General features: G+C 43.2%; 1 protein-coding gene across 2 annotated transcripts in view; it reads right to left on the minus strand.

The window, feature by feature from the left end:
- LOC124711793 (fatty acyl-CoA reductase 1-like) overlaps window positions 1–27,270 on the minus strand; it is a 229,908-nt gene that overhangs the window by 98,516 nt on the left and 104,122 nt on the right. For both annotated transcript variants that reach the window (XM_047242013.1, XM_047242014.1), the window contains exon 5: window positions 7,305–7,414. In XM_047242013.1, coding sequence (XP_047097969.1) covers window positions 7,305–7,414 — 110 coding nt within the window. The remainder of the gene's footprint in view (window positions 1–7,304; window positions 7,415–27,270) is intronic.

Genomic DNA, 27,270 nt, shown 5'->3' on the forward strand with positions numbered 1-27,270 from the left:
TTTCCTGAGCTGTGTCTCTAAATCCGCTGCCATGTCCAGGATTCGACGAGACATTGTTTGTTTCGACAGGGAAATCCCTTTAATTGCCTGGACCTCCATTGGAAACAAACATTCTGCAACTGCTACCATGCACGTTTTTACGAGTGGTCCCACCGAAAACAGTTTGCCACTCGTCGCAATGATGTGAGCGACCCTGTAGCTTGCTCGAATTGCAGATTCAGTAGTGTTTTCTCTGCTCTCATTCACCTGAAAATTATAAACGCGATATAGAACATGAACTATGTTGCATGTTTTGATACCCTCCGTATTACGAAACCGTTTTAAACTTATGTCTCCTGGTCTGTCGTTCTTAAGCCTGGCTACCTGTTCTCTGCGTGCAACGCCTTCTGCCTGACCGTAGTGCGCTGCGTGAAGACTTGTATAATGTCGTTGTATATTGTACCTCTTCGCAGAATAAAATACTTTATGTCATACAAGGCACTGCGGACGACCATCCCTCTCAATGAATAGAAAGGTATCCTCCAATAGAGGTACTGGGCTCCCGCGGCTAGTCGCAGCTGTCATTGAACACGGATTATCGCGTCAGTTGCGGCTGCATGCGGCCAGGAGGCAATGAGTTCGCTTTCCCCCTCCACGCGCGCTCCGAGCTTCTGCAGTGAGCGTTACGGCTCCCTTGAGCTCGGTTGGAACAGCCTGCTCTAGGAGAAAACTATGCATACCGTAACTTTGTCTGCATGGTACAGCACGTATTAGACCGCAGTCTCTGTAAAAAAACTATGATCGAATAAATGGTCTCTACCATTTCTAGACATAAGTTCATTACATGTTTTTTGTTCCGTATCCTTTCATCGATCAATCCCTAGAGGTTGTATATGGTAGAAAATATCACCCTGTATATTGCTGAGGAATGAAGGGACGAATGTTACTTGTTGATACGTCATACGCCATAATAGTTTTCCACCAGGAGTTTCATGCTGTTTAAACTTCCGTGAGGTATGAGGAGTAGAGCGAAGTTTCTCGAGTTCTTCATAGCTCACTTGAGCGTCCACTATCTTATCGTAATCAACTGGTACTATTTCTTGCAGTCTGGATAGGTTGTCACAAACAAACACACACACACACACACACACACACACACACACAATAATTACGCCATTAAATTGCAGGTTAAGCAGCGTTTGTTAACGTCTGTAGTTCGATCTACAGGGTTATTACAAATGATTGAAGCGATTTCACAGCTCTACAATAACTTTATTATTTGAGATATTTTCACACTGCTTTGCACACACATACAAAACCTCAAAAAGTTTTTCTAGGCATTCGCAAATGTTCGATATGTGCCCCTTTAGTGATTCGGCAGACACCAAGCCGATAATCAAGTTCCTCCCACACTCGGCGGAGCATGTCCCCATCAATGAGTTCGAAAGCATCGTTGATGCGAGCTCGCAGTTCTGGCACGTTTCTTGGTAGAGGAGGTTTAAACACTGAATCTTTCACATAAACCCACAGAAAGAAATCACATGGGGTTAAGTCGGGAGAGCGTGGAGGCCATGACATGAATTGCTGATCATGATCTCCACCACGACCGATCCATCGGTTTTCCAATCTCCTGTTTAAGAAATGCCGAACATCATGATGGAAGTGCGGTGCAGCACCATCCTGTTGAAAGATGAAGTCGGTGCTGTCGGTCTCCAGTTGTGGCATGAGCCAATTTTCCAGCATGTCCAGATACACGTGTCTTGTAACGTTTTTTTCGCAGAAGAAAAAGGGGCCGTAAACATTAAACCGTGAGATTGCACAAAACACGTTAACTTTTGGTGAATTGCGAATTTGCTGCACGAATGCGTGAGGATTCTCTACCGCCCAGATTCGCACATTGTGTCTGTTCACTTCACCATTAAGAAAAAATGTTGCTTCATCACTGAAAACAAGTTTCGCACTGAACTCATCCTCTTCCATGAGCTGTTGCAACCGCGCCGAAAATTCAAAGCGTTTGACTTTGTCATCGGGTGTTAGGGCTTGTAGCAATTGTAAACGGTAAGGCTTCTGCTTTAGCCTTTTCCGTAAGATTTTCCAAACCGTCGGCTGTGGTACGTTTAGCTGCCTGCTTGCTTAATTCGTCGACTTCCGCGGGCTACGTGTTAAACTTGCCCGCACGCGTTCAACCGTTTCTTCGCTCACTGCAGGCCGACCCGTTGATTTCCCCTTACAGAGGCATCCAGAAACTTTAAACTGCGCATACCATCGCCGAATGGAGTTAGCAGTTGGTGGATCTTTGTTGAACTTGGTCCTGAAGTGTCGTTGCACTGTTATGACTGACTGATGTGAGTGCATTTCAAGCACGACATACGCTTTCTCGGCTCCTGTCGCCATTTTGTCTCACTGCGCTCTCGAGCGCTCTGGCGGCAGAAACCTGAAATGCGGCTTCAGCCGAACAAAACTTTATGAGTTTTTCTACGTATCTGTAGTGTGTCGTGACCATATGTCAATGAATGGAGCTACAGCGAGTTTATGAAATCGCTTCAATCATTTGTAATAGCCCTGTATGTTTTACACTCAGACTACAGTAAACCACAAGTTAAATATTTCCTCATCTAAATTGTACTACAAAATACATGATAGTTGTGAAGTGTTACAATGTCAATTCAAGGTCTGAAACGTTTGCCAAACCATAATTCGGCCGCTGTGGCCGAGCGGTTCTAGGTGCTTAAGTCCGGAGCTGTTCTGCTGCTGCGGTCGCAGGTTCGAATCATGTCTCGGGCATGGATGTGTGTGATGTTCTTAGGTTAATTAGGTGTAAGTAGTTCTAAGTCTAGGGGACTGATGACCTCAGATGTTAAGTCCCATAGTGTGCAAAGGCATTTGAACCATCTGATAAGGCTCGGACGTTCCCTTATGTCCGGGAAGAGTTGATATACCCCATGGGCCTTATCGCTTAGCTCCCATTCCATTTGCCAGGTGTCCATCCGCCATTTAACGAGTTGGCGCTTCTCGGTAATGTCCTGTCTGGTAAACTCTCGATTATCTTCTGTCTCCTGTCTCCTGTCCAGTCCGGCTAAGGGGGCATCTGTACATCGCTATTGGCGCAAAGTAGCTTCAACTGAATGAAATCATTTTTATTCGTGAATTTTACCTGCTGTTAACTGTGGTATAATGGTCGTACACAGTTAAGAATTACGTGTTAAATTGTGTGGGAGTGGAGTGAGGCAGACGCGAAATTTTCCCTCCGAGTGGGAATAATCCGTTACGGGTCACGATACATCGCTGGAGGTGCCAAGTTTGGTGGGCATAAAAAGGGAATATATACCGGCACTCTCAGGATAATGTTGCCGCATATTACGAGCTAGCAGCGCTCGCGATCGTGTGCTGCTTCATCTACGCTTTTCTCACTCTTCCCCGCGTAGCTATGACGCAAGTCCTAGCTCTTCCATAATATAGCAGTGAGGCAGCATTTCGCCGAACTCAGCCAGTACACTGCAGCCCGAAACCGAATGGTTATGTCGATATGGAAGGTCCCGAGAACCACGCAAAGCTCATGACAGCAGCCTTATCACGGCACTTCTCTGCTTTCGCCGCACAATGCTCCGACTCGTCACCAGACGTACTCGATGGGCCCATGCACTGGCTGCAAGACAGCGCACAGAATCAAAGAACACAAAATGGTAAGTTATCAGTGTGTGTAATGGTACCCTAAAGTGTGTTATGTTGACCGTGGCCCACTTGTACATGATCTTGCCATCCATATCAGTCGCTGTTTTCAAAGGGCAGTCGTTCGTCGAGTTGCACACCAATACATCGTGTTTTCCGATGTCTGCTTATGCTAATGTCGTGTAGTTTTATGGTTGCATTACTTTTGAAGTGTTCCTTTAAGTAGCATGTAAACAGTTTTGCGCAGAGCCATCTGAAGTTGCACCACTGGCTGATGCTTGTGAGTGGCTGAGTTAACCGGTGTTTGAGTTGCGCTCTTGAATCCGTGAAGACCACCACCAGAATGTCATCTGCGTATGGTATTGCCCTTTCGCACGGTTATCCCCATCCAGTTGACGTTGAGCAGAAGAAAGACAGAAGCCACGGCGATGAAAGAAAAAGTGGTGTTCAACGCCACCCGAAGGTTTCCTGGGGTTTACTCCCCGGTATTGTGGAACCTAGCTGTGAATGAATTCACTGAAGAGCTAAATACACTACTGGCCATTAAAGTTGCTACACCACGAAGATGACGTGCTACAGACGCGAAATTCAACCGACAGGAAGAAGATGCTGTGATATGCAAATGACTAGCTTTCCATAGCATTCAAAAAAGGTTGGCGCCGGCGGCGACGCCTACAACGTGCTGACATGAGAAAAGTTTCCAACCGATTTCTCATACACAAACAGCAGTTGACCGGCGTGGCCTGGTGAAACGTTGTTGTGATGCCTCGTGTAAGGAGGAGAAATGCGTACCATCACGTTTCCGACTTTGATAAAGGTCGGATTGTAGCCTATCGCGATTGCGGTTTATCGTATGGGGACATTGCTGCTCGTGTTAGTCGAGATCCAATGACTGTTAGCAGAATATGGACTCGGTGGGCTCAGGAGGGTAACACGGAACGCCGTGCTGGGTCCCAACGGCCTCGTATCACTAGCAGTCGAGATGACAGGCATCTTACCCGCATGGCTGTAGCGGATCGTTCAGCCACGTCTCGATCCTTGAGCCAACAGATGGGGACGTTTGCAAGACAACAACCATCTGCACGAACAGTTCGACGACGTTTTCACTATCAGCCCGGAAACCGTGGCTGCGCTTACCCTCGACAGGAGCTCCTGCGCTGCTCTACCCAACGACGAACCTGGGTGCACGAATGGCAAAACGTCATTTTTTCGGATGAATCCAGGTCCTGTTTACAACGTCATGATGGTCGCATCCGTGTTTGGCGACATCGCGGTGAACGCACATTGGAAGCGTGTATTCGTCATCGCCATACTGACGTATCACCCGCCGTGTTGGTATGGGGTGCCATTGGTTACACGTCTCGGTCGCCTCTTGTTCACACTGACGGCACTTTGAACAGTGGACGTTACATTTCAGATGTGTTACAACCCGTGGCTCTACCCTTAATTCGATCCCTGCGAAACCCTACATTTCAGCAGGATAATGCACGACCGTATGTTGCAGGTCCTGTACGGGCCTTTCTGGATACAGAAGATGTTCGACTGTTCCCCGGGCCAGCACATTCTCTAGATCTCTCACCAACTGAAAACGTCTGGTCAATGGTGGCCGAGCAAGTGTCACGTCACAATACGCCAGTCACTACTCTTGATGAACTGTGGTATCGTGTTGAAGCTGCATGGGCAGCTGTACCTGTACACGGCATCCAAGCTCTGTTTGACTCAATGCCTAGGCGTATCAATGCCGTTATTACGGCCAGAGGTCGTTGTTCTGGGTTCTGATTTCTCAGGATCTATGCTCCCAAATTGCGTGAAAATATAATCACATGTCAGTTCTAGTATAATATATTTGTCCAATGAATACCCGTTTATCATCTGAATTTGTTCTTGGTGTAGCAATTTTAATGGCCAGTAGTGTACTTTGGGTTACTTTTGCCAAAGATATGGAAGCGACGTAGTCATAACAATACTCGGCAAATTTACTAGTACTGGTAGAGTAATGACACAAAATGTATTGAATATTGTGCACTCGCTGAACCTCTGGTTGTGGAGAAGACAAGTATGTAGTGATTACCCTGAATACGAAACTATCATGGAGCCGTCACATATGCTCAAAGGTGGAAGGGTACTCTTATCCACAGTATAAGAGCCTGAGAGAAAGGAAAACAATGGTGTCGGAACCCGAGAACATGTATCTGATACACACCACTCTAACAAGACTTATTATAGTTTATGGGGCTACAGTACTGTGTGCTCCGGCTTATCGACAAGCGCTGGTGCGAAGATGGAGAACACAAGAGCAGAGAAGGCTGTGAGACGACGTCAGGCAATAGCCCGCTAACTAGGACCGCACCACGGCAGGAGCGGCCTCTACAAGAAGAGAATATAAACGCCACTCCTGCCAGCCTCGGCCGCACAGTACTAGACCGGGACTAGCAGACCAGCACAGTAGTATACCTGCACTCAAAGAATAGTTAATAGTGATCCATATCCATTGCTTGTATGGGAATTGTCTATAGCGAAGAACATTCATTACTTGTTTGCATGCCACCTATCGCTTGAGACAAATTCTTGTAAATTCCAAGTTAAGTACTGTCAATCTTCTTTATTGTAATAAAAAGCAATAATGTGATTTGCCTGAATTGTTGTATAGCATTCCGAGAACGCAGCATTTTTTAGACCTCCTATACGAGACGAGTGGGCAGGACCTCACATTGTGAAACAAAGTAAAACAGAAAGTATCTGCTAAGAAGCTTAGTAAGGTGTAGAGACTGGTCTACTTAGCCATAACAGGCGGAATTAGCAACACCCCCAAGACCTGGACTTGCCTCCATTATACCCGTAGGTATACAGGCAGGGGAATGAGGCTAAAATCTGGAAATAATTGGATACCTTCACTATATCCTGATTACCAACCACTGGGAATGTGACAAATATGGGAATGTTCGAGGAAATGCCGTCTCACTGTAGAATAACTTCCAGCTATTTCATTAAACTCTTCAATGTAATCATTGGAAGTGGGGAACAGTGGAGGAACGAACCACGACACCATGCACGACAAAGTCTGGTTTAGTGACGAATTAAAACAGACAGTCCGCAGCTCGTGGTCGTGCGGTAGCGTTCTCGCTTCCCGCGCCCGGATTCCCGGGTTCGATTCCCGGCGGGGTCAGGGATGTTCTCTACCTCGTGATGACTGGGTGTTGTGTGATGTCCTTAGGTTAGTTAGGTTTAAATAATTCTAAGTTCTAGGGGTCTGATGACCATAGATGTTAAGTCCCATTGTGCTCAGAGCCATTTGAACCATTTTTTTTTTTTTTTGAAAACAGACAACGACCTTGGGTTGGGGTACTCGGGATAAAGCCCAGACTAGAGAGGAATCTCCATAGGGAAGTCTCTATAGGGAAGTCGGAAACATCCGCTATCAGAGTGTGGTCGGAGGAGAATTTTCGTAGGCGGAACAAAGGTCTAAATTTATTTAATTAGTAAAGCTATTTCATGGGGGTACATTCGATTTTTTCTTTTACCATATTAGTTGGAATATGGTTCTCATACGTGTGTGCTGAGAGATACTTCTGAACTGTGGCTGTAGCCATGGAATATCTCTGATATACTGTTTGAGATATTCGTGCATTTGAAGAAGAAAGAACAGTTGAACTTACCAATGGAAGGCCTGATGATCGAGACGGGTAATCCAGAACCACCAGAGCGTACTACATCCTCGGCGACTGCTTTGGTGAAGGTGTATGTGTTGGGCCAATCACCCAGCAGCCTGAAACACAGATGCAGTCAGAAATGTACTACTGAGACTGCGCTGGAAGTAAACTAGATCTGCCGAATGAGAATTTGAATGGGAGAAGATTAAAGATATACACTTACGAACACTAGTGGATACTCAGTGATTAGTGACATCAGTCTTTCAAAGATGAACTGAAGTAGGAAATATTTAGACTAGTGCTGTCAATCTTTGGCACATGTGGACTGTATTATCACCATATTATTATCTGTCCCTATACCTAGGTCAGGTGCTTGTGCCGTAGCTATATGCATTGCCGACTGAAGCTGAAAGATTCCTTCTTGCTGCTCTTTGTGGCTCTGAACCCAAACAAACGCGTCCCTACGCAGCGAAACTTCCATCAGAAATGTTCAAATGTGTGTGAATTTCTAAGGGACCAAACTGCTGAGGTCATCGTTCCCTAGACCTACACAGTACTTAAACTAACTTTAACTTATGCTAAGAACAACACACACACCCATGCCCGGTGGGAGGGGCCGCGCAATCCGTGGCTGCCATCTGGCGTTCCTGTGGTTACATGAAGCAGGTCCGTTCATGCCTGTGTACACTTGATCATAAGTATCTCACACCAACCTGTTTATTAAAAAGGTTATTCATCGTACAACAATCACCACGAAATTTTATATAAACCATCAGAAAAATAATACCTAAGAACTGTTAGAGTTTCAGTTCTATACTAGAAATTATTTTTGAGATATTCAGAATTACGTAAAGCCAAACCTCCAAAACGTCCTCTAGACACGTTAATATGTTTTTGGCAGTACGTTAGAGGAGAACGTAACCTAAACACATTGCTGCTAAATAGTTAGTTAATCAGAAATTTATTCATAAAATTATAGATTATGAAATGTTTTCAGTCTCAAACATTACTTAATATTTTCACTTGTTTCACATTATCGTTTTCATCTATTATGCTTTCAGAGAGAGTGAGGCGATGAATAGAACCATGTATGTGACATATTAATCTGACATATTGATCTTAGTATTTGTTAATAATTAACGAGAAAAGACTGCGTGAATGACACTGTGTAATCATGCACGCAGTCACATACATGACGCCATTACAAAGCATTCAGATTAGTATTCTAGAAAAAAGATTTTCCTTCTGTCCTCAAGACAAGAAAGATAGTCTTGTTTTGATTTTATTTGCTTTTGGAAAATATAAATTTTGGTATCTGGTTAAATGAATTTCGCAGTTGGTGTAGGAGGCAAGTTACTATGCTGTCTGTGAAAAGCTCTGAAGCAGATTGGCTACGGTATGATCAGAACGACTCTGCATTGTGGAAGCAGGAGAGACTAGTTTGCACTCTTTTCGAGGAATCGTGATTGCGCTTTAGTACGACACATGATCTGGTACTCTAGTAGTTTTGCGAAAGTGTTTTATTTTGCTTTTGGTGAAAAGATGAGTTGTTCATAAGCTGATCAGATCTACTGCAAATGACTTTCCGGGGATTTTGTGCTTTTTGACCACCGAGAGGGTGAGCGTATGTATTAACTGCACAATCCGCAAACAACAACGTCTTGTATCGCTCCACTGTCGTTTTACTATTTCGAGCCCCTACGTATTCCTTCATTACTGCTACATCTAACACAGTGTTGAATTGTACTGTCAGATGTCCAAGTGAGCGGCAGTAATATACACTGAACACTGATCTGGGTGAGAAAAAATTTACGATCCGAGCAAGAAAATGACACAGAATCAGAGCTATCGGCACAATCCCATAATATGACAGCGGTCTACGAGATAATCGAATAAATAGTTGGCAGGGATTTGATGAAACTGCACTATTTAATGCTTCTAGTTGGTCATTGCTGTGGGATAACAGTTGACGCGGCAACAGTGATAAAATGAAAGGTTATTTTATCATTGTTTAATTAAACAGTGAATTAGTTAGTACAATGTAAGTTTATTTTAATGCTGTTTCATTAAACTAAGATTAAATTGTGATTTTGCTTAGACATGTTTACCTTGGTAACACAAAGTTGGCTATGCTTTACATGTGTACAAATTACGCCGCGCTCTGGCCATATTATAAAAAACGAGACACCCACTCGAGGGTTAACGTAATTTGCTAGTTGTGACTTTCTTGCAGTACGCTAAAATTTAGTGTGGGTTACTACACAGTCATTTTTCAGAACATCCAGATCACTGAGTAATGGTGAAGTATGAGTGAACATTATAAACTGATAAAAATCGTGTAAACTGTAATTTTCATTTTTTTAAAGAATCTTGATAAAGTATTTATTTCTGAGTCAGTAACTGCCTAAAATGATATTTGTAGGCCCATGTATATTGCTCAAGTGGTGATATATCGCAGACATTTTAACTAATAACTTGTTATAACTTGTTTTATTTAGAAGATTCGGCCAGATTTGATATAATGAGACCACTTTTCAATTACGAGACAGTAAAAGTGATGCACCCTGCTGACAAGTACAGTGCTGTTCTGTTAATACACTACTGGCCATTAAAATTGCTACACAAAAAAGAAATGCAGATGATAAGCGGGTATTCATTGAACAAATATATTATACTAGAACTGACATGTGATTACATTTTCACGCAACTTGGGTGCATAGATCCTGAGAAATCAGTACCCAGAACAACCACCTCTGGCTGTAATAACTGCCTTGATAGGCCTGGGCATTGAGTCAAACAGAGCTTGGATTGGCGTGTACAGGTACAGTTGCCCATGCAGCTTCAACATGATACCACAGTTCATCAAGAGTAGTGACTGGCGTATTGTAACATGCCAGTTGCTTGGCCACCATTGACCAGACGTTTTCAATTGGTGACAGATATGGAGAATTTGCTGGCCAGGGCAGCAGTCGAACATTTCTTGTATCCAGAAAGGCCCGTACAGGACCTGCAGCATGCGGTCGTGCTGTTGAGTGGTACTTAATATAGGTAAATAAATTAGTGAAATAAATGTGAAGTGAAGTAGACAGTTTAGTTTAGAGGAGCTACACAATGGCAAACAGCGGGCAGAACAGCAGAGGCAATGACCGCATGAAGTCAGCACGTTGAGGAGAAGCCATCGCCCTCCCCACATAAGCGGAAGCTGTCGATTCAGCCGTCAGGGCATCGCCCGACTGGCTCACATGTTTCTCAATTGTCACATGTGATCAAAGGCCCTCGCCTACATTCCAAGAGCCAATGACGGACGTTAAGAAGATTCTTCGAGAAGCTTTTCAACGTGACAGTAGAGGCAATGACCGTCAAGTCGTTCACCTCCAGTGAACTGAAGTAAATAAATATGCGAGACGCAGTGGGCCCGAAAGAGTAGTTTTCAGTTCCAGTACAGTTCAGTCAGTGATGAAGACAGTCATGCAGGAAGAGACTACATCGTATACAGAAGCACCAAGTCCGCCACAGTAATGGAATGGCAAGCAGCGCCATCGCCGCCAGAAGACAGAAGGTATTTGAAGACTGATTTTTACATACCCGGGTGACTCGTGAGGACGAGAAGGAGATGGCATCACATCAGCAGTCACCTGTGAGCTGGTGATGAAGATCTGACAGCCGAAGACTGGCAAGCTGGAGTCCGTTGTTCGAGTCCGGGACACTGGCCTTGCCCCGCTGCGCCGCTCCGCTGGCCGACGCACAACACTGTCACACGCGCCCGCATAGAGAGAGAAACACTGGGACGCCACATCCAAGGTATCACCATCCGATTCACGACTTCGTTCTCAATAATTAAATGGGCCACCTCACGATGCGCGTCTCCAGTCAACTGGGCGAAACAGCGACACGAGATACACACTGCCAGGCGTAATCAGACGCCGCCGCTCACGCAAGCAGAAGGCTGCCGATCTCCCAGCCAGAACAATGCAGTAAGGAAACCGTTGTACAAAACTTTCAATAAAAGTTATCTTATGCAAAAATGCTGTTTCATTCTCCCTCATACCAAGGAAGAACCCACCATGCACACAAAAAAGTAATTTATTTAGTGTTTTGTCACCCTGTCATAATGCTTTAGAATCAAATGCCCTTTGCAGTAATGCTCATCCTGACAACTGACTAGCATCAAAAGAGGTCCACCAGTTACAGTGTATTATCCTGCTGAAATGTAGGGTTTCGTAGGGATCGAATGAAGGGTAGAGCCACAGGTTGTCTTGTGACAGCCAGAGCGAGAGCACCAGCAGCAGCGAGTACTGTTTGTATAAAGCGTTTATTTTGCATTTTGTTTACGACCTTCCACTAAGGAAGGGATTCTATTTGTGTTTATCTGCTCTGCATAGTAACTAACAGTTCTTGATAAAACTTTACGTAGTTTTCGTGTTAGATTTCTTAGTGTTTTCTTGATCGTTTAGAACAGAAAGCGCCCTAAAACCGTCTTTTGTTTGTTTCGCGGCCGTTAGCCACTAGTCACTTGAATCAACAGTTGTCTTGTGACAGCCAGAGCGAGAGCACCAGCAGCAGCGAGTACTGTTTGTATAAAGCGTTTTTGTACTTATTTGCTGCGCTTAGCTTTTAAATAGTTTTTCTGGGAAAACCTAGCGTAGTTTTCGCGTCTCGTATTTCAGTGAGTGTTTCTTGATTATCAGAGTAGCTCATCAGAAGATTATCTTGGGAATTTGTCACCGTATAGAGTAGGGTAAACATAGTCATGTGTAGGGACTGTGGTTGTTGTGAGCGGACGCAAGGAGAATTGGCCACTCTTCGGGGGCAGGTGGAGGCTTTGTCTGTTAGGCTCATCGAGCTCGAGGCGCAGGCGTCGGCTCGTAGTGGCGTTGGGGCAACTGTGGTGAGACCTATGCCTACTTCGGTGGCCTTGGAATCACATGGAACCCCTGATGTCGCTGCGTCTTCCGGCAGTGAGCATCTTACTGGTCAGCCATCACTCCAGGGTGAATGGCGGACAGTGGTGGGCTCGCGCGTGACTGGCCGAAAGGCGAAGGTGGGATCTGGTCGCGTGGCAGCTGCCTAACCCCTTTCCAACAGGTACGGGGTGCTTCCTAGTGGTGATGACATCGTTTCCGAGCCACCACAGGATGCCTCGCCTGTTGGGCCAGTGGCCGATTCTCCGGCAAGGTCCCGACAGTCACAGAGGCCGGGCCTATTAGTTATAGGGAGCTCCAACGTTAGGCGGGTTATGGAGCCCCTCAGGAAAATAGCGGGTAGGTCGGGGAAGAATGCCAGTGTGCACTCGGTGTGCTTGCCGGGGGGTCTCGTCCGTAATGTGGAGGAGGCCCTTCCGGCAGCTATTGAACGCACTGGGTGTGACCGGCTGCAGATAGTAGCCCATGTCGGAACGAATGACGCCTGCCGCTTGGGTTCTGAGGCCATCCTTGGTTCCTTCCGGCGGCTGGCTGATTTGGTGAAGACAACCAGCATCGCACGCGGAGTGCAAGCTGAGCTTAATATCTGCAGCATAGTGCCCAGAGTCGATCGCGGTCCTCTGGTTTGGAGTCGTGTGGAAGGTCTAAACCAGAGGCTCAGACGACTCTGCGACTATAATGGTTGCAAATTCATCGACCTCTGTTATTGGGTGGAGAACTGTAGGGCCCCCCTAGACAGGTCAGGCGTGCACTACACACCGGAAGCAGCTACTAGGGTAGCAGAGTACGTGTGGCGTGCACACGGGGGTTTTTTAGGTTAGAGGGACCCCCCCTTGGGCGAAACGATAAAATACCTGACGGCTTACCAGAGAGGACATTATCATCGTTGATAAAGAACGTCCGTCCTCAGAGACCTAAAACAGGAAAAGTTAACGTAATATTGGTAAACTGCAGGAGTATCCAGGGCAAGGTTCCTGAATTAGTATCTCTTATTGAAGGAAATAGTGCGCATATAGTATTAGGAACGGAAAGTTGGTTAAAACCGGAAGTGAACAGTAACGAAATCCTAGACACAGAATGGAATATATACCGCAAGGATAGGATAAACGCCAATGGTGGAGGAGTATTTATAGCAGTAAAGAATTCAATAATATCCAGTGAAGTTATTAGCGAATGCGAATGTGAAATAATCTGGGTTAAGTATCAAAGGTGGGTCAGATATGATAGTCGGATGCTTCTATAGACCACCTGCATCAGCAACCGTAGTAGTTGAGCGCCTCAGAGAGAACCTGCAGAACGTCGTGAAGAAGTTTCGTGATCATACTATTGTAATAGGGGGAGACTTCAATCTACCAGGTATAGAATGGGATAGTCACACAATCAGAACTGGAGCCAGGGACAGAGACTCTTGTGACATTATCCTGACTGCCTTGTCCGAGAATTACTTCGAGCAGATAGTTAGAGAACCAACTCGTGAAGCTAACGTTTTAGACCTCATAGCAACAAATAGACCGGAACGTTTCGACTCCGTGAATGTAGAAGAGGGTATCAGTGATCACAAGTCAGTGGTTGCATCAATGACTACAAGTGTAATAAGAAATGCCAAGAAAGGAAGGAAAATATATTTGCTTAACAAGAGTGATAGGGCACAAATCGCAGAATATCTGAGTGACCACCATCAAACGTTCATTTCTGAGGAAGAGGATGTGGAACAAAAATGGAAAAAATTCAGAAACATCGTCCAGTACGCCTTAGATAAGTTCGTACCGACTAAGGTCCAAAGCGAGGGGAAAGATCCACCGTGGTATAACAATCATGTACGAAAGGTACTACGGAAACAAAGAAAGCTTCATCATAGGTTTAAGAGTAGTCGAATCATAGCTGATAAGGAAAAGCTGAACGAAGCGAAAAAGAGCGTAAAGAGAGCAATGAGAGAAGCATTCAACGAATTCGAACATAAAACATTGGCAAACAATCTAAACAAGAACCCTAAAAAGTTTTGGTCATATGTAAAATCGGTAAGCGGATCTAAATCCCCTATTCAGTCACTCGTTGACCACGATGGCACCGAAACAGAGGACGACCGAAGAAAGGCAGAAATACTGAATTCAGTGTTCCGAAACTGTTTCACTGCGGAAAATCGTAACACGGTCCCTGACTTCAGCCGTCGCACGGACGCCAAAATGGAAAATATTGAAATAAACGATATCGGAATTGAAAAACAACTGCTATCACTTAGTAGCGGAAAAGCATCCGGACCAGACGAGATACCCTTAAGATTATACAGTGATTATGCTAAAGAACTTGCCCCCTTTCTATCAGCAATTTATCGTAGATCGCTGGAAGAACGTAAAGTACCTAGCGACTGGAAGAAAGCGCAGGTCGTTCCCATTTTCAAGAAGGGTCATAAATCAGATGCGAATAATTATAGGCCTATTTCGCTTACGTCAATCTGTTGTAGAATAATGGAATATGTTTTGTGTTCTCGTATTATGACGTTCTTAGATAATACAAATCTCCTTCATCATAACCAACATGGATTCCGCAAACAGAGATCATGTGAAACTCAGCTTGCCCTATTTGCCCAAGAAATTCACAGTGCCGTAGACACTGGCGAGCAGATTGATGCCGTATTCCTGGACTTCAGGAAGGCATTTGATACGGTTCCGCACTTACGTTTAGTGAAAAAAATACGAGCTTACGGAATATCGGACCAGGTTTGTGATTGGATTCAGGATTTCCTAGAAGAAAGAACACAACATGTCATTCTTAACGGTTCAAAATCTGCAGATGTAGAGGTAATTTCGGGAGTACCGCAGGGAAGCGTGATAGGACCTTTATTGTTTACAATATACATAAATGACTTAGTTGACAACATCGGTAGCTCCGTGAGGCTATTTGCAGATGACACGGTTGTCTACAAGAAAGTAGCAACATCAGAAGACTCGTACGTACTCCAGGAGGACCTGCAGAGGATTGGTTCAAATGGTTCAAATGGCTCTGAGCACTATGGGACTCAACTGCTGAGGTCATTAGTCCCCAAGAACTTAGAACTAGTTAAACCTAACTAACCTAAGGACATCACAAACATCCATGCCCGAGGCAGGATTCGAACCTGCGACCGTAGCGGTCTTGCGGTTCCAAACTGTAGCGCCTTTAACCGCACGGCCACTTCGGCCGGCTGCAGAGGATTAATGCATGGTGCGACAGCTGGCAGCTTTCCCTAAACGTAGATAAATGTAATATAATGCGCATACATAGGGGCAGAAATCCATTCCAGTACGATTATGCCATAGGTGGTAAATCATTGGAAGCGGTAACGACCGTAAAATACTTAGGAGTTACTATCCGGAGCGATCTGAAGTGGAATGATCACATAAAACAAATAGTGGGAAAAGCAGGCGCCAGGTTGAGATTCATAGGAAGAATTCTAAGAAAATGTGACTCATCGACGAAAGAAGTAGCTTACAAAACGCTTGTTCGTCCGATTCTTGAGTATTGCTCATCAGTATGGGACCCTTACCAGGTTGGATTAATAGAAGAGATAGACATGATCCAGCGAAAAGCAGCGCGATTCGTCATGGGGACATTTAGTCAGCGCGAGAGCGTTACGGAGATGCTGAACAAGCTCCAGTGGCGGACACTTCAAGAAAGGCGTTACGCAATACGGAGAGGTTTATTATCGAAATTACGAGAGAGCACATTCCGGGAAGAGATGGGCAACATATTACTACCGCCCACATATATCTCGCGTAATGATCACAACGAAAAGATCCGAGAAATTAGAGCAAATACGGAGACTTACAAGCAGTCGTTCTTCCCACGCACAATTCGTGAATGGAACAGGGAAGGGGGGATCAGATAGTGGTACAATAAGTACCCTCCGCCACACACCGTAAGGTGGCTCGCGGAGTATAGATGTAGATGTAGATGTTGTAACACATCTGAAATGTAACGTCCACTGTTCAAAGTGCCGTCAATGCGAACAACATGTGACCGAGACGTGTAACCAATGGCACCCCATACCATCACGCCAGGTGATACGCCAGTATGGCGATGACGAATACACACTTCCAATGTGCGTTCACCGCGATGTCGCTAAACACGGATGCGACCATCATGATGCTGTAAACAGAACCTGGATTCATGCGAAAAAATGACATTTTGCCATTCGTGCACCCAGGTTCGTCGTTGAGTACACCATCGCAGGCGCTCCTGTCTGTGATGCAGCGCAAGGGTAACCGCAGCCATGGTCTCCGAGCTGATAGTCCATGCTACTGCAAACGTCGTCGAACTGTTCGTGCAGATGCTTGTTGTCTTGCAAACGTCCCCATCTATTGACTCAGGGATCGAGACGTGGCTGCACGATCCGTTACAGCCATGCGAATAAGATGCCTGTCATCTCGACTGCTAGTGATACGAGGCCGTTGGGATCCAGCACTGCGTTCCGTATTACCCTCCTGAATCCACCGATTCAATATTGTGCTAACAGTCATTGGATCTCGACCAAGCGAGCAGCAATGTCGCGATACGATAAACCTCAATCGCGGTAGGCTACAATCCGACCATTAACAAAGTCGGAAACGTGATGGCACGCATTTCTCCTCCTTACACGAGGCATTACAACAACGTTTCACCAGGCAACGCCGGTCAACTGCTGCTTGTGTATGAGAAATCGGTTGGAAACTTTCCTCATGTCAGCACGTTGTAGGTGTCGCCACCGGCGCCAATCTTGTGTGAATGCTCTGAAAAGCTAATCATTTGCATATCACAGCATCTTTTTCCGGTCGTTTAAATTTTTCGTCTGCAGCATGTCATCTTCGTGGTGTAGCAATTTTAATGGCCAGTAGTGTAATTATTCGTGAATTATAGAATGCTTCCTTTGAACAGACCAATGCCCATTTCCATTCGTTCGTGCGTTACTGAGGTAGAAATCCATCTCTCAAGACCTCTCTATCAACAGGAAGCTAAATTGTAACTATTTTTTTTTTCGTTTATTCGGTGCCTCCGCGACGAAAGTAACAAATATACTGGCGGCATTAAAGGTACTGTAATCGCTGTAGTATCATCTACACGTAATAGGTCATGGGGAACTATCGAACATATTATTGGACCAAAAAATTAATTTTATGGCGTAGAAAGAGCGACTTTGAAGAAGAGTATTACCTTTAATGGTATGACCATTACCACAAAACCACAAAGCTTGACGTGGGTATAAACAGCACCATTTCTATTAAAGCTGTGTCATAGAAACCACTTGTCTCGATTTCTCCAGCTAAACCTCTGGTAAATTAAGTAAACACATTGAAATAACTTACGTGGTGTAAAAATGAATTACAGGATAACGAAAAATCTGACGTAGTCGGGTTATTACACTTTTACGCTGTTTCCTAGCAGGAAGCATGTTTTGTATGATGAACGGAATCAAGTGTATCCGGGAAACAAATAAGGGCTAGAATGGATCAACAGTTGCGAAGTGTTAATCTCTAGACACGGGCGGCCGAAGTGGCCGTGCGGTTCTAGGCGCTGCAGTCTGGAAACGCGAGACCGCTACGGTCGCAGGTTCGAATCCTGCCTCGGGCATGGATGTGTGTGATGTCCTTAGGTTAAACTAGTTCTAAGTTCTGGGGGGACTAATGACCTCAGAAGTTGAGTCCTATAGTGCTCAGCGCCATTTGAACCATTTCTCTAGACACGTTGCGATAAGTACTGTTCAGCATGACCGTTGCTGTATGTCGAAATCCCTTGAGAACCTGTTTAGCTCGACAGCTAGTGGAAGCTAATTATCTGAAGTCTATCCAAGTGGACAAAATAGTGCACTGAAAATGTGTCACATCGAAGTAATATGACATTAATATCAGTATCACGTAATCAGTGGTCGTGTGAAAACATATATATATATATATATATATATATATATATATATATATATATATATATATATATATATATATATATACAAATTGGAAAGTGTGACTCTTCACTCATTATGTTTCGTGACGTTACTGTAGAGGTTTCTGGATGGCTTATTAAACAGAACGGTAGCGATTTCCTTTTAAGTCCGTGGTCAAGTCTAATACAGCCGTTATTGCATAGTAACGACCCCATTAGTAAGTTAATTACCACCAGTTACTTTTAAGTTCATTACTACCAACACATTTGTGCCAGGAAGATTTGAAGTCAAATGTGCCAACCGACTTATAGGAGAAATACTTTCTCTACCTGTAATTGTAGCTACATGACACACAAAAACAGTGACTGATCCACCCACCCACCCACCCACGCGAACACTCTCATTTAGACACAAAAACGCACACATGCATTTACATAGTCATTTTTGTGGCTACGTGTATATATAACAGTGTGAAGTCTGGCATGGGAGACGGAACAACAATAATATTATGAAAAGGTTAGATTACCACTCACTGCATAGAGGACACGTTGTGTGGCAGACAGGTACAACGAGACGACACACGACTGCTAGACTGCTATGCATTTTAGCTTTTGGCCAAATGGCATTCTGCTGAAAGAGAAAACACAGACATTCACATGGGCGCGCCTCACGCAACACATGACATTGTCTCTGAGGCCAGCCACAGCGGCCAGAGACAGTACTCACGTGTGTGAGAGCTATGTTCGTGTGAATGAGTGTGTTTTCTCCTTCGAAGAATGGCTTTAGGCCGAAAGCTCAAATGTGTAGCAGTCTTTTTATTATGCCTATCTGCAACTCATTTACTTTCGTCACTTAAATTGTTGTCTGTAGAAAGTTGCCGCATACATAGTGCTTATGGTACACTTAGACATTCAAGTGAAGACCAAATTACATAATATTTGCCATCAGTCACATATTAATACAGGCTTGTTAAACCCAGTAGTGTGGTTTTATTTATGTGTGGTAAAGGTGAATGCATCATCACACTGGACGTTAATACATGGCTATTTTTCTTTTCTATCACTTGTTAATTTCAAACACTGCCCCTCCGCTACAATTGCAACTGACGTGAGAGTGTGCTAAGAAGGCACACAAGGCGGCAAGCAGACGCAGTAATGTAGAACTTAACCCATCTTTTGTACTGCCGCTGACAGCTGTGGATGTTTCTTTCGTTTCAGTAGGACATAACATGTAATTTGCATGTAGCTGCAACAAGTACGCTGCACTCTCTTGGTTGTTATGTAGGTCAACGTTGCAGTTGGTGATCTAGCGTAATATTTATGCAGTGACAGTTGGTGCAAAATTTTACTATTGTACTACAATTTCGTTGCCTATAGCGTTGACTTACAAGAGTAGTAATCGTAACTAAGTTGAATATATTAATGTTATGTATATAAATTGAACTGTTTGTATATAATTACATTTATAATTAATCGTTTAACACTACAAGGAATAAAATTAAAAATATAAAGTCGCTCCGTGAATCGAACCCGAGCCGACGAGTTACCAGTCGCTGCCCCTGAGCTCTGGCTAGTGCCTTGATGCGTGAACTGTTTCTCATAAATACCTCATACTTTACGCGCAAATCTTTAGAGAGCATTTCACCTTTTACTGTAGCACACGCAGGCGAAATGTTCTAGGAACCTGAAAGGGACATCCATCTGCTTCTACTCATAAGCATCGTCCCACACCCTCCTCTTGTTAGATTTACGTTTGGAGGAGATCTACGTAACTCCGTAAATCTCACTTTCTCCTGCAAAGATCCACTGGTAAAGGTGTCTTTTACAGATCATCCAAAGAAAAACACTTCCACACTAAATTTCCTCATATGCTCGCTTTTTTTCCCACCATCTATGGCCTTGTGATTTGTAAGGATAGTAATCACACCTAAATTGTATGTATTAATTTTAAGTCTATCAATTGGACCTTTTAAATATTTTTAAATTTTATAATTAATAGTTTAACATCGTGAGGAATATAAGAAAATGAAAAAAATATGATAGCAGCAGGAATCTAACCCGAATCAACCTTTTTTCCAGTGGCGCGCTTGACTTCTCGGTCACGGTGCAGTTTCCTCAAATGCTTCTCAAAAATCCCTCATACTGTACGGTTGCACAGTACATTACAACACTTTCAAAGAAAAACACCGACCTGGTGTTTTGAGCGAAGTAGTACTCACTGTACCAGAAGGGATGACATCGCGTCAGGGCATGGGCAATCGATAACAGACAGCGGCCTCTCGACTCTGAGCTGGTTTCTAGTATCGCATAGAGAGCACAACAAAAACATGTTTTCATCCGTTTTGTTTGCACACTAGCACGATTTCGAAGAGAAATAGCGTCGCTGTAGGCGATATTTACAAAGTTCTGTTAGCACATTAGCACAAGATAATCGGACGCTACAGAATGTAAATGACTACCATGTTATTTGTATAACATTTGTCATTGTCGATTTTGTAGGTCGGAAACTAATGTGTAATAATCTAATCATATTTTATTCTATAATGATCAAGCAATATCTTTATACAAGAATCAATTAAGCTACACTGACGGAATAGAATCGCAGCACCAAAGAATAATTCATGTAATGTTATGAAATTTCGGGAATGCATTTCCCTAGATAACACGTTCAAGTGATCAACTTTGTAAGGTCACAGTTAACGTAAGTGCTAGATAAGCAATTGCAAATCTGAAATTCTGGTACATTAATAACTTTTGTGACCACCACAACGTTGAATGCAAGCAAGCAGGACGAGCATTGGCGTTCTCGTTGCACTTGGTCGGTAAATACAGCGACGGTTATTGCTGTTCGTGGATGACGCTGGGGTTGTCTCTTAATGTCCCATACATGCTCCACTGGAGACAGGTCTGGTGATCGATCAGGCCAAGGCAGTATGTCGACACTCTAGTGAGCATGCCGGCATAAACCAGTGGCATGTGGGCGAGAAATTATCCAGTTGAGGTGCTGAACACGCGTCCTTTCTAGTTTTAAGGGGACCACACCGTGGGTCACGTCGACAAAACCGATTTCGGTTTCATCTTATTTCAATAGATTAAGGTTTTCAATTAAGTACTCTGAAAAGGATTTTTCTGAAAAAACTCTTTTTCGAGCATTTAAAGAGCATTTTCCTACCACGTGTGTTTATGTGCCACGCCCACTTTTCTGTCACCGACCGTCAACCCACCCTCTGTAAAGTCTAAGTCATATGGAGATGCCATTATTAGCAAAATAGAATGTGTAAGCCATGTTCAAAAATTTTTCGGAACAAATCTGAGAAAACTAGCTGTTGATACGAGAGGAGAAAAATTAGAAGATGGAAAATTGTTGTCCAGACAGGGTCGGTTAACTAAAATTGAAATAGAAAACTTGCCGGTATACTATGGACAAGCAATTAGGAGAAATAAAGAAAATCTGGAGGCAATGAAGAGAGATGTTTGGGCCATATTCTTCCATAAGTCCTCTACTGATGATAAGCCATGCCATGGATTGTGTCCATCGGGAGAAAATTCGTGGTGCAAATACAGTAGGGCTCAGGCAACTGGAGAATCTTATTCTCATCAGCATTCTCTTCCTGCTGCTGTTATTACAGCAATTAAACCTATTTTCAGAGACTTGGCTCATCCTGACCTTCTAAGGAAATGTCTGCATAGGCAGACACAGAACCCAAATGAATGTTTCAACAGCATAATTTGGAACCGCCTTCAAAAACTGTATTTGTAGGCATGCATACAATGAAACTAAGAGTTCATGAAGATGTTATTACAGTCAATTGTGGTAATATTGGAAAGTGCTGGGTACTCAAAAACTGGGAATTAATCTTGGTGAAAATATGATCACTGGGCTGGAACATTGTGATAATATGATGATAGCCGATGCAGACAAGTCTGCATCTTATATGGCCAAGAAAGCAAGACAAACGTTCAGGAACGTGAAAAAGAAGCTGGAAGACCTGCTAGAGGCCGAAGACGGGCCATCATACGCATCAGGACAGTTTTAATTAACTGTAAGTAACAAATTTCAAAAGTTTTTCCTTTAAAGTCTCTTTCCCGCGAAATAAAATTTTCAGTACGTAAGCCTCATTATATCAGAAACTATCAATAGATAAATGAATGAATTGTTCAGAGAGTGTGCATAACATAAAAAGCTACCTCTGGTACTACATTCATTAATATTCCTTCATTAATATTCCTCCATTAGGAAGATAACAAAAAAACTTAACACTTTTTGTTAATAAATTTAAAAAAGTATTTCTTAAAAACGGTAAAATGTAGCCGGCCGGCGTGGCTGTGCCGTTCTAGACGCTTCAGTCTGGAACCACGAGACCGCTACGGTCGCAGGTTCGAATCCTGCCTCGGGCATGGATGTGTGTGATGTTCTTAGGTTAGTTAGGTTTAAGTTGTTCTACGTTCTAGGGGACAGATGACCACAGATGTTAAGTCCCATAGTGCTCAGAGCCATTTGAACCATTTTTTGTAAAATGTACAAAGTAGATTTTAGTACAGTTGACTCTATTAGCATCATCTAACATACAGTAAAAATATTAAAGTCCTGGATCAAATAGTTTTTTTCAGAAATGGGTCAAATACTTGCCTAAATGAACATGGGTTAGATAGGCAGGGTGTGGTCCCTCAAAGGCATCCTTGACTAATATCAAGTCACCAAGTCCAGTCTCATAGGTAACTAACGCTCACGACCGTTAAGGCTTGTATTTATAGCAAACCTGATTTGCACCCCTACAGTGGCGCTACTAATGCCACTCTTAAGCGACTGGTGCGAAATCATCTTTCAGATGTAGAAACATGCCTACCAGCTTTCGTTTATGTCGCATAACTCCTTCTTGGTGCAGCGATTTCTTTCCCGTCAGTGTATGAGGAAAATTTATACGTACAAAAATTTTTAGTTGGATATCATGACAGTAATTTTTTGTCAACATACGAATAAAAATGAATATCAGACCAAGTGAATAGATTCAAAAGTACCAAGCATACAGAATTCCACACAAAGTGAAATCATTAGATGTAGATATAACTTCAGGAACGCCCCAAGTGACTGTCGTTAGGCCATTACTGATACGCTATGTATAAATGAGATTCTCGGAAATGTTCGAAGCTTCGCGTATGATGCAGTTGGGTATAGAAAACTGTAACGCCAGGAAACAGTAAAGGAATTCAGGATAATCTGCAAAGCATCGATGCTTCATGGAAAGGTTGGCAATAGATTCCCAATGTAATTAAATGTGAGATCTTCCATAAAAATGCGTGGTAAGATCTACCACTGTTCACTTTAACTAGGCACTATCAATCACTTGTTATAAGAAACGGCAGTAAAATATCAATGATTTATCGTCTGGAGCGATGTAGTGAAGAAAACCTACACCTTAGGAAAGGTACATCTCAAGCTTCGATCTAGGGAAGAAATTCTAGTGACGGAATTCATCCATAAAGATAGTAGCTGCAACGCTCGATCGACCAATTCTCGAGTGCTGCTCAGCATTGGGGGAACCTTGAGAGACAGGATTAATAGAGGAGATCCAGAGAATAGCGGCTCGTTACATCACCATTTCGTATAGCAATAGTGGATGTATAATGCAAATACTCTGCACACTCCAGTAGCAGACGCTATAAGCGATGCATTGTGAAATCCGAGAGGATACCTACCAAGTACTGTCATGCAAAGATTTATTTCGTCCCACTTAAAAACTGTGAAAAAAGACATCTGGAGAATCTGAGAAATTATAACTCATATGAAGACGTATTGGAAGCCGATCTTACCATATATCGTAACGATTCATTTGCATCTGTTTTTTATTCCACCCAAAAGTACTATCTACAAATGCAAAGAGAAGATAATGAATTTCAAATGTTCACTGATTGATACGCGGGAGAAAATATTTAATTACTCATTTTGCTAAAATCTGTTTCATATCGTCAAAGAACGTCCGAGCCGCCACACACCATCCCAGGGTGTTGGAGCGCCTGGAAGACTAAAGTAGATCTGGTGGAGGTGAGGAACAATAGCCATAGAACAAGAGACCAGGAACCACAACTAAACACTGTTTGTGAAGAGTGAAGACTAAAATCGGATTGCATTGAGTTAGTCATATATATATATATATATATATATATATATATATATATATATATATATATATATATATATATATATCCAGTCTGAATTGACGTGTTATTAATTGCAGCAGCTTAGAACTATTGTTAACTTAATTAATCTTGGCTTCATTAATCTTGATTTAAAAGAGTTAAAGCATTAATATTTCGAGGATTGATGAATGTATTGTTCTTCCCAGAACATATTTTTATTTTTATCTCAATGATCAATCGCGTATTCACCGAAAGAATATCTATGATGGACATTTATTTCTCACTTGACTGCAGAGTTTGCATTTTGTTCTTATTAACGATTTCTGTGTGAAGTAAGAACTAGCATTTAATCCCTGTTTTAGCATTTAATCATGCTCAGAGTGGTGGAGCAAGAGTATTCATTATGTACTTAGATTCTCATTATAGGATCATGTCGTGCTTTACAGGCTGGTTAAGTAATATTTCGAGTGGTTTTTTATTCATTTATCTATTGATCCTGATGCACAGAGGATAATCTTTAATTTTTTACACACTTGGGAACTGAAGGCTGAAGTACTTTCAAATAAACTCATTTATTCACACAGTAAAGGAATGGCGACCCAGCCAGGATGTAAAGTTAATTTTTCTGGGTTAAACATTAAGTTTTAGTTGGAAAATTTCTGGACTTAGAGGCAGTGCGGAGAGAATGAGCTTCTTGAGAGACATGGGAATGCTGTACACCTCTTACTGCATTTTATGTGATTGTTTTCGATTATGGTGAGTTACATGAAGCTATGTGTCCTGACAGAGGTTCAGTGATCGACTACAATTACTTTGAGGAATGCAAGGATATCACAACAGTTACATATACATAGTCAGCAAATCACACTTAAGTGCCTGGCAGATGGTTCATCGAATCACCTGCACAATAATTCATCATTACTCCACTCTCGAACAACATGCAGAAAGGGCAAACACCTACATCTTTCTGTGCGAGCTCTGATTTCCGTATTTTATTATGATGATGGTTTCACCCTATGTTGGTCGGCGTGAACAAAATATTTTGGCATTTGGAGAAAAACCAGTTGACTGAAATTTCGTGAGAATATACCGCTGCAACAGGAAACGCCTGTGTTTTAATGATGTCCACGCCAAATCCTGTATCACGTCCATGACACTCTATCCCCTATTTCTCCAGAGTAAAAAACATGCAGCTCTTCTTTCAACTTTCTCAATGTACTCCGTTAATCCTATCTGGTAAGTATCCCACACCGTGCAGCAGTGCTCCGAAAGAGGACAGTCAAGTGTAGTGTAGGCAGTCTCTTTAGTAAGTCTGTTGGATCATCTAAGTGTTCTGTCAATAGATCGCAATCCTTGCTTTGCCTACCCCACAATATTCCCTATGTGTTCTTTCCAATTTAAATGTTCTTAATTGTAATTCCTAGGTATTTAGTTGAATATACGGCCTTTAGATTTGATTGATTTACCATATGACCGAAGTTTAACGAATTCCTTTCACCACTGATGTTTATAACCTCACACTTTTCGCTATTTAGGATCAATTACCAGCTTTCACACCATACAGATACGTTTTCTAAATCGTTTTGCAATTTGTTTTGATCTTCTAACTTTACTAACCGATAAATGAGAACATATTCTGCAAACAACCTAAGACGGCTACTCAAATTGTCTCCTAAGTCGTTTATATAGCTAAGGAGGCCTGCAACACCACTTTGGTGAACGCCAGAAATCACTTCTGCTTCAATAGATGAGTTCCCGTCAGTTACTATGAACTGTGACCTTTCTGACAGGAAATCACGAATCCAGTCACATAACTGAGACGATATTCCATAAGCACGCAATTTCATTACAAGCTGCTTGTGAGGTACGGAATCAAAAGCCTTACGGAAATCTAGACGTACTGAATCAACTGGAAATCCCTTGTTAATAACACTCGACACCTTCTGTGGGTAAAGGGCTAGCTGTGTTTCACGAAACGATGTTGCCTAAATCCACGTTGACTGTGTGTCAATAGACCGTTTTCTTTGAGGTAATTCATTATGATCGAACACAATATATGTTCCAAAATCCTGGTGCTTATCGACGTTAATGATATGGGCCTGTAATTTACATATTTAAAGGTGGCTGTGAGCTAATTGTTTTGCTCATATTACAAGAATTATCGTGTCATCTCTGGTGGGCCTTTAACCCACTAGGAAGGTGTGCTGTATTGCCTCTCCCAGCCATCAGTGCGAGCCACTTAACACGTCGCAGGTGGCGTCGATACACTCTCAGCCACGCACCAAACCGCCTGACCTCTTGGTGGCTAAGCAACTCGTTTGGGGGGGGGGGGGGGCGGTAGGGTGGCTGGCGGGGGGGACAATGGGGAGGGGCGGAGGGAGCACACCTTCGTCATCTACATTTAGCGAATATCCCACTGTGGGGTTGATCTTTCTTCCCCTTGCCGATCCACGCAATGCCTGCACCACAGTGGCATAGCAAAGTATAATAAGCTAACTCGGGTAATATCTTAAAAAAAACAGTAAGAATGGAAAGGGAAGAAGGCTTACATATAAAGATCTCTCACTATGCAGTAGTATCAGGGTAGAAGGAGGGGATGTTCAGTTCAGTAGGAGTGGGTGTAGTGTTTCAGGAGACGAGAAAGCTCCAAGTTGGTTCCTGAAACGGTTAAAAATTAACTGACAAAGTAAACTCTAATACTATTGGAGGTGGTGGTTTAATGTTAGTCAAGAATGCCTTCAAGGCAACAAAGACGCGATAATCAGCTTCTCACTGAGTTTGAACGACGTCGTGTGATATGACTACGAGAAGCTGGATATTCCTTCTGCGATATTGCAGAAAGACTTGCCAGGAACGTAGCTGTTGTTCCTGATTGCTAGGGCGGTGGTAACTTGAATGTACCGTCGCAAAATGATGGGTTCCTGATGGCCATGTGGCACTACTGAGGGGAAAGACTATTGTATTCGGCAGATGGCTCTGGCTCATCGTACGGCATCTGCAGCCACGATCTGAGCAGCAGT

This window comes from Schistocerca piceifrons, chromosome 8, assembly GCF_021461385.2.
Source record: "Schistocerca piceifrons isolate TAMUIC-IGC-003096 chromosome 8, iqSchPice1.1, whole genome shotgun sequence".
Taxonomy (NCBI): domain Eukaryota; kingdom Metazoa; phylum Arthropoda; class Insecta; order Orthoptera; family Acrididae; genus Schistocerca; species Schistocerca piceifrons.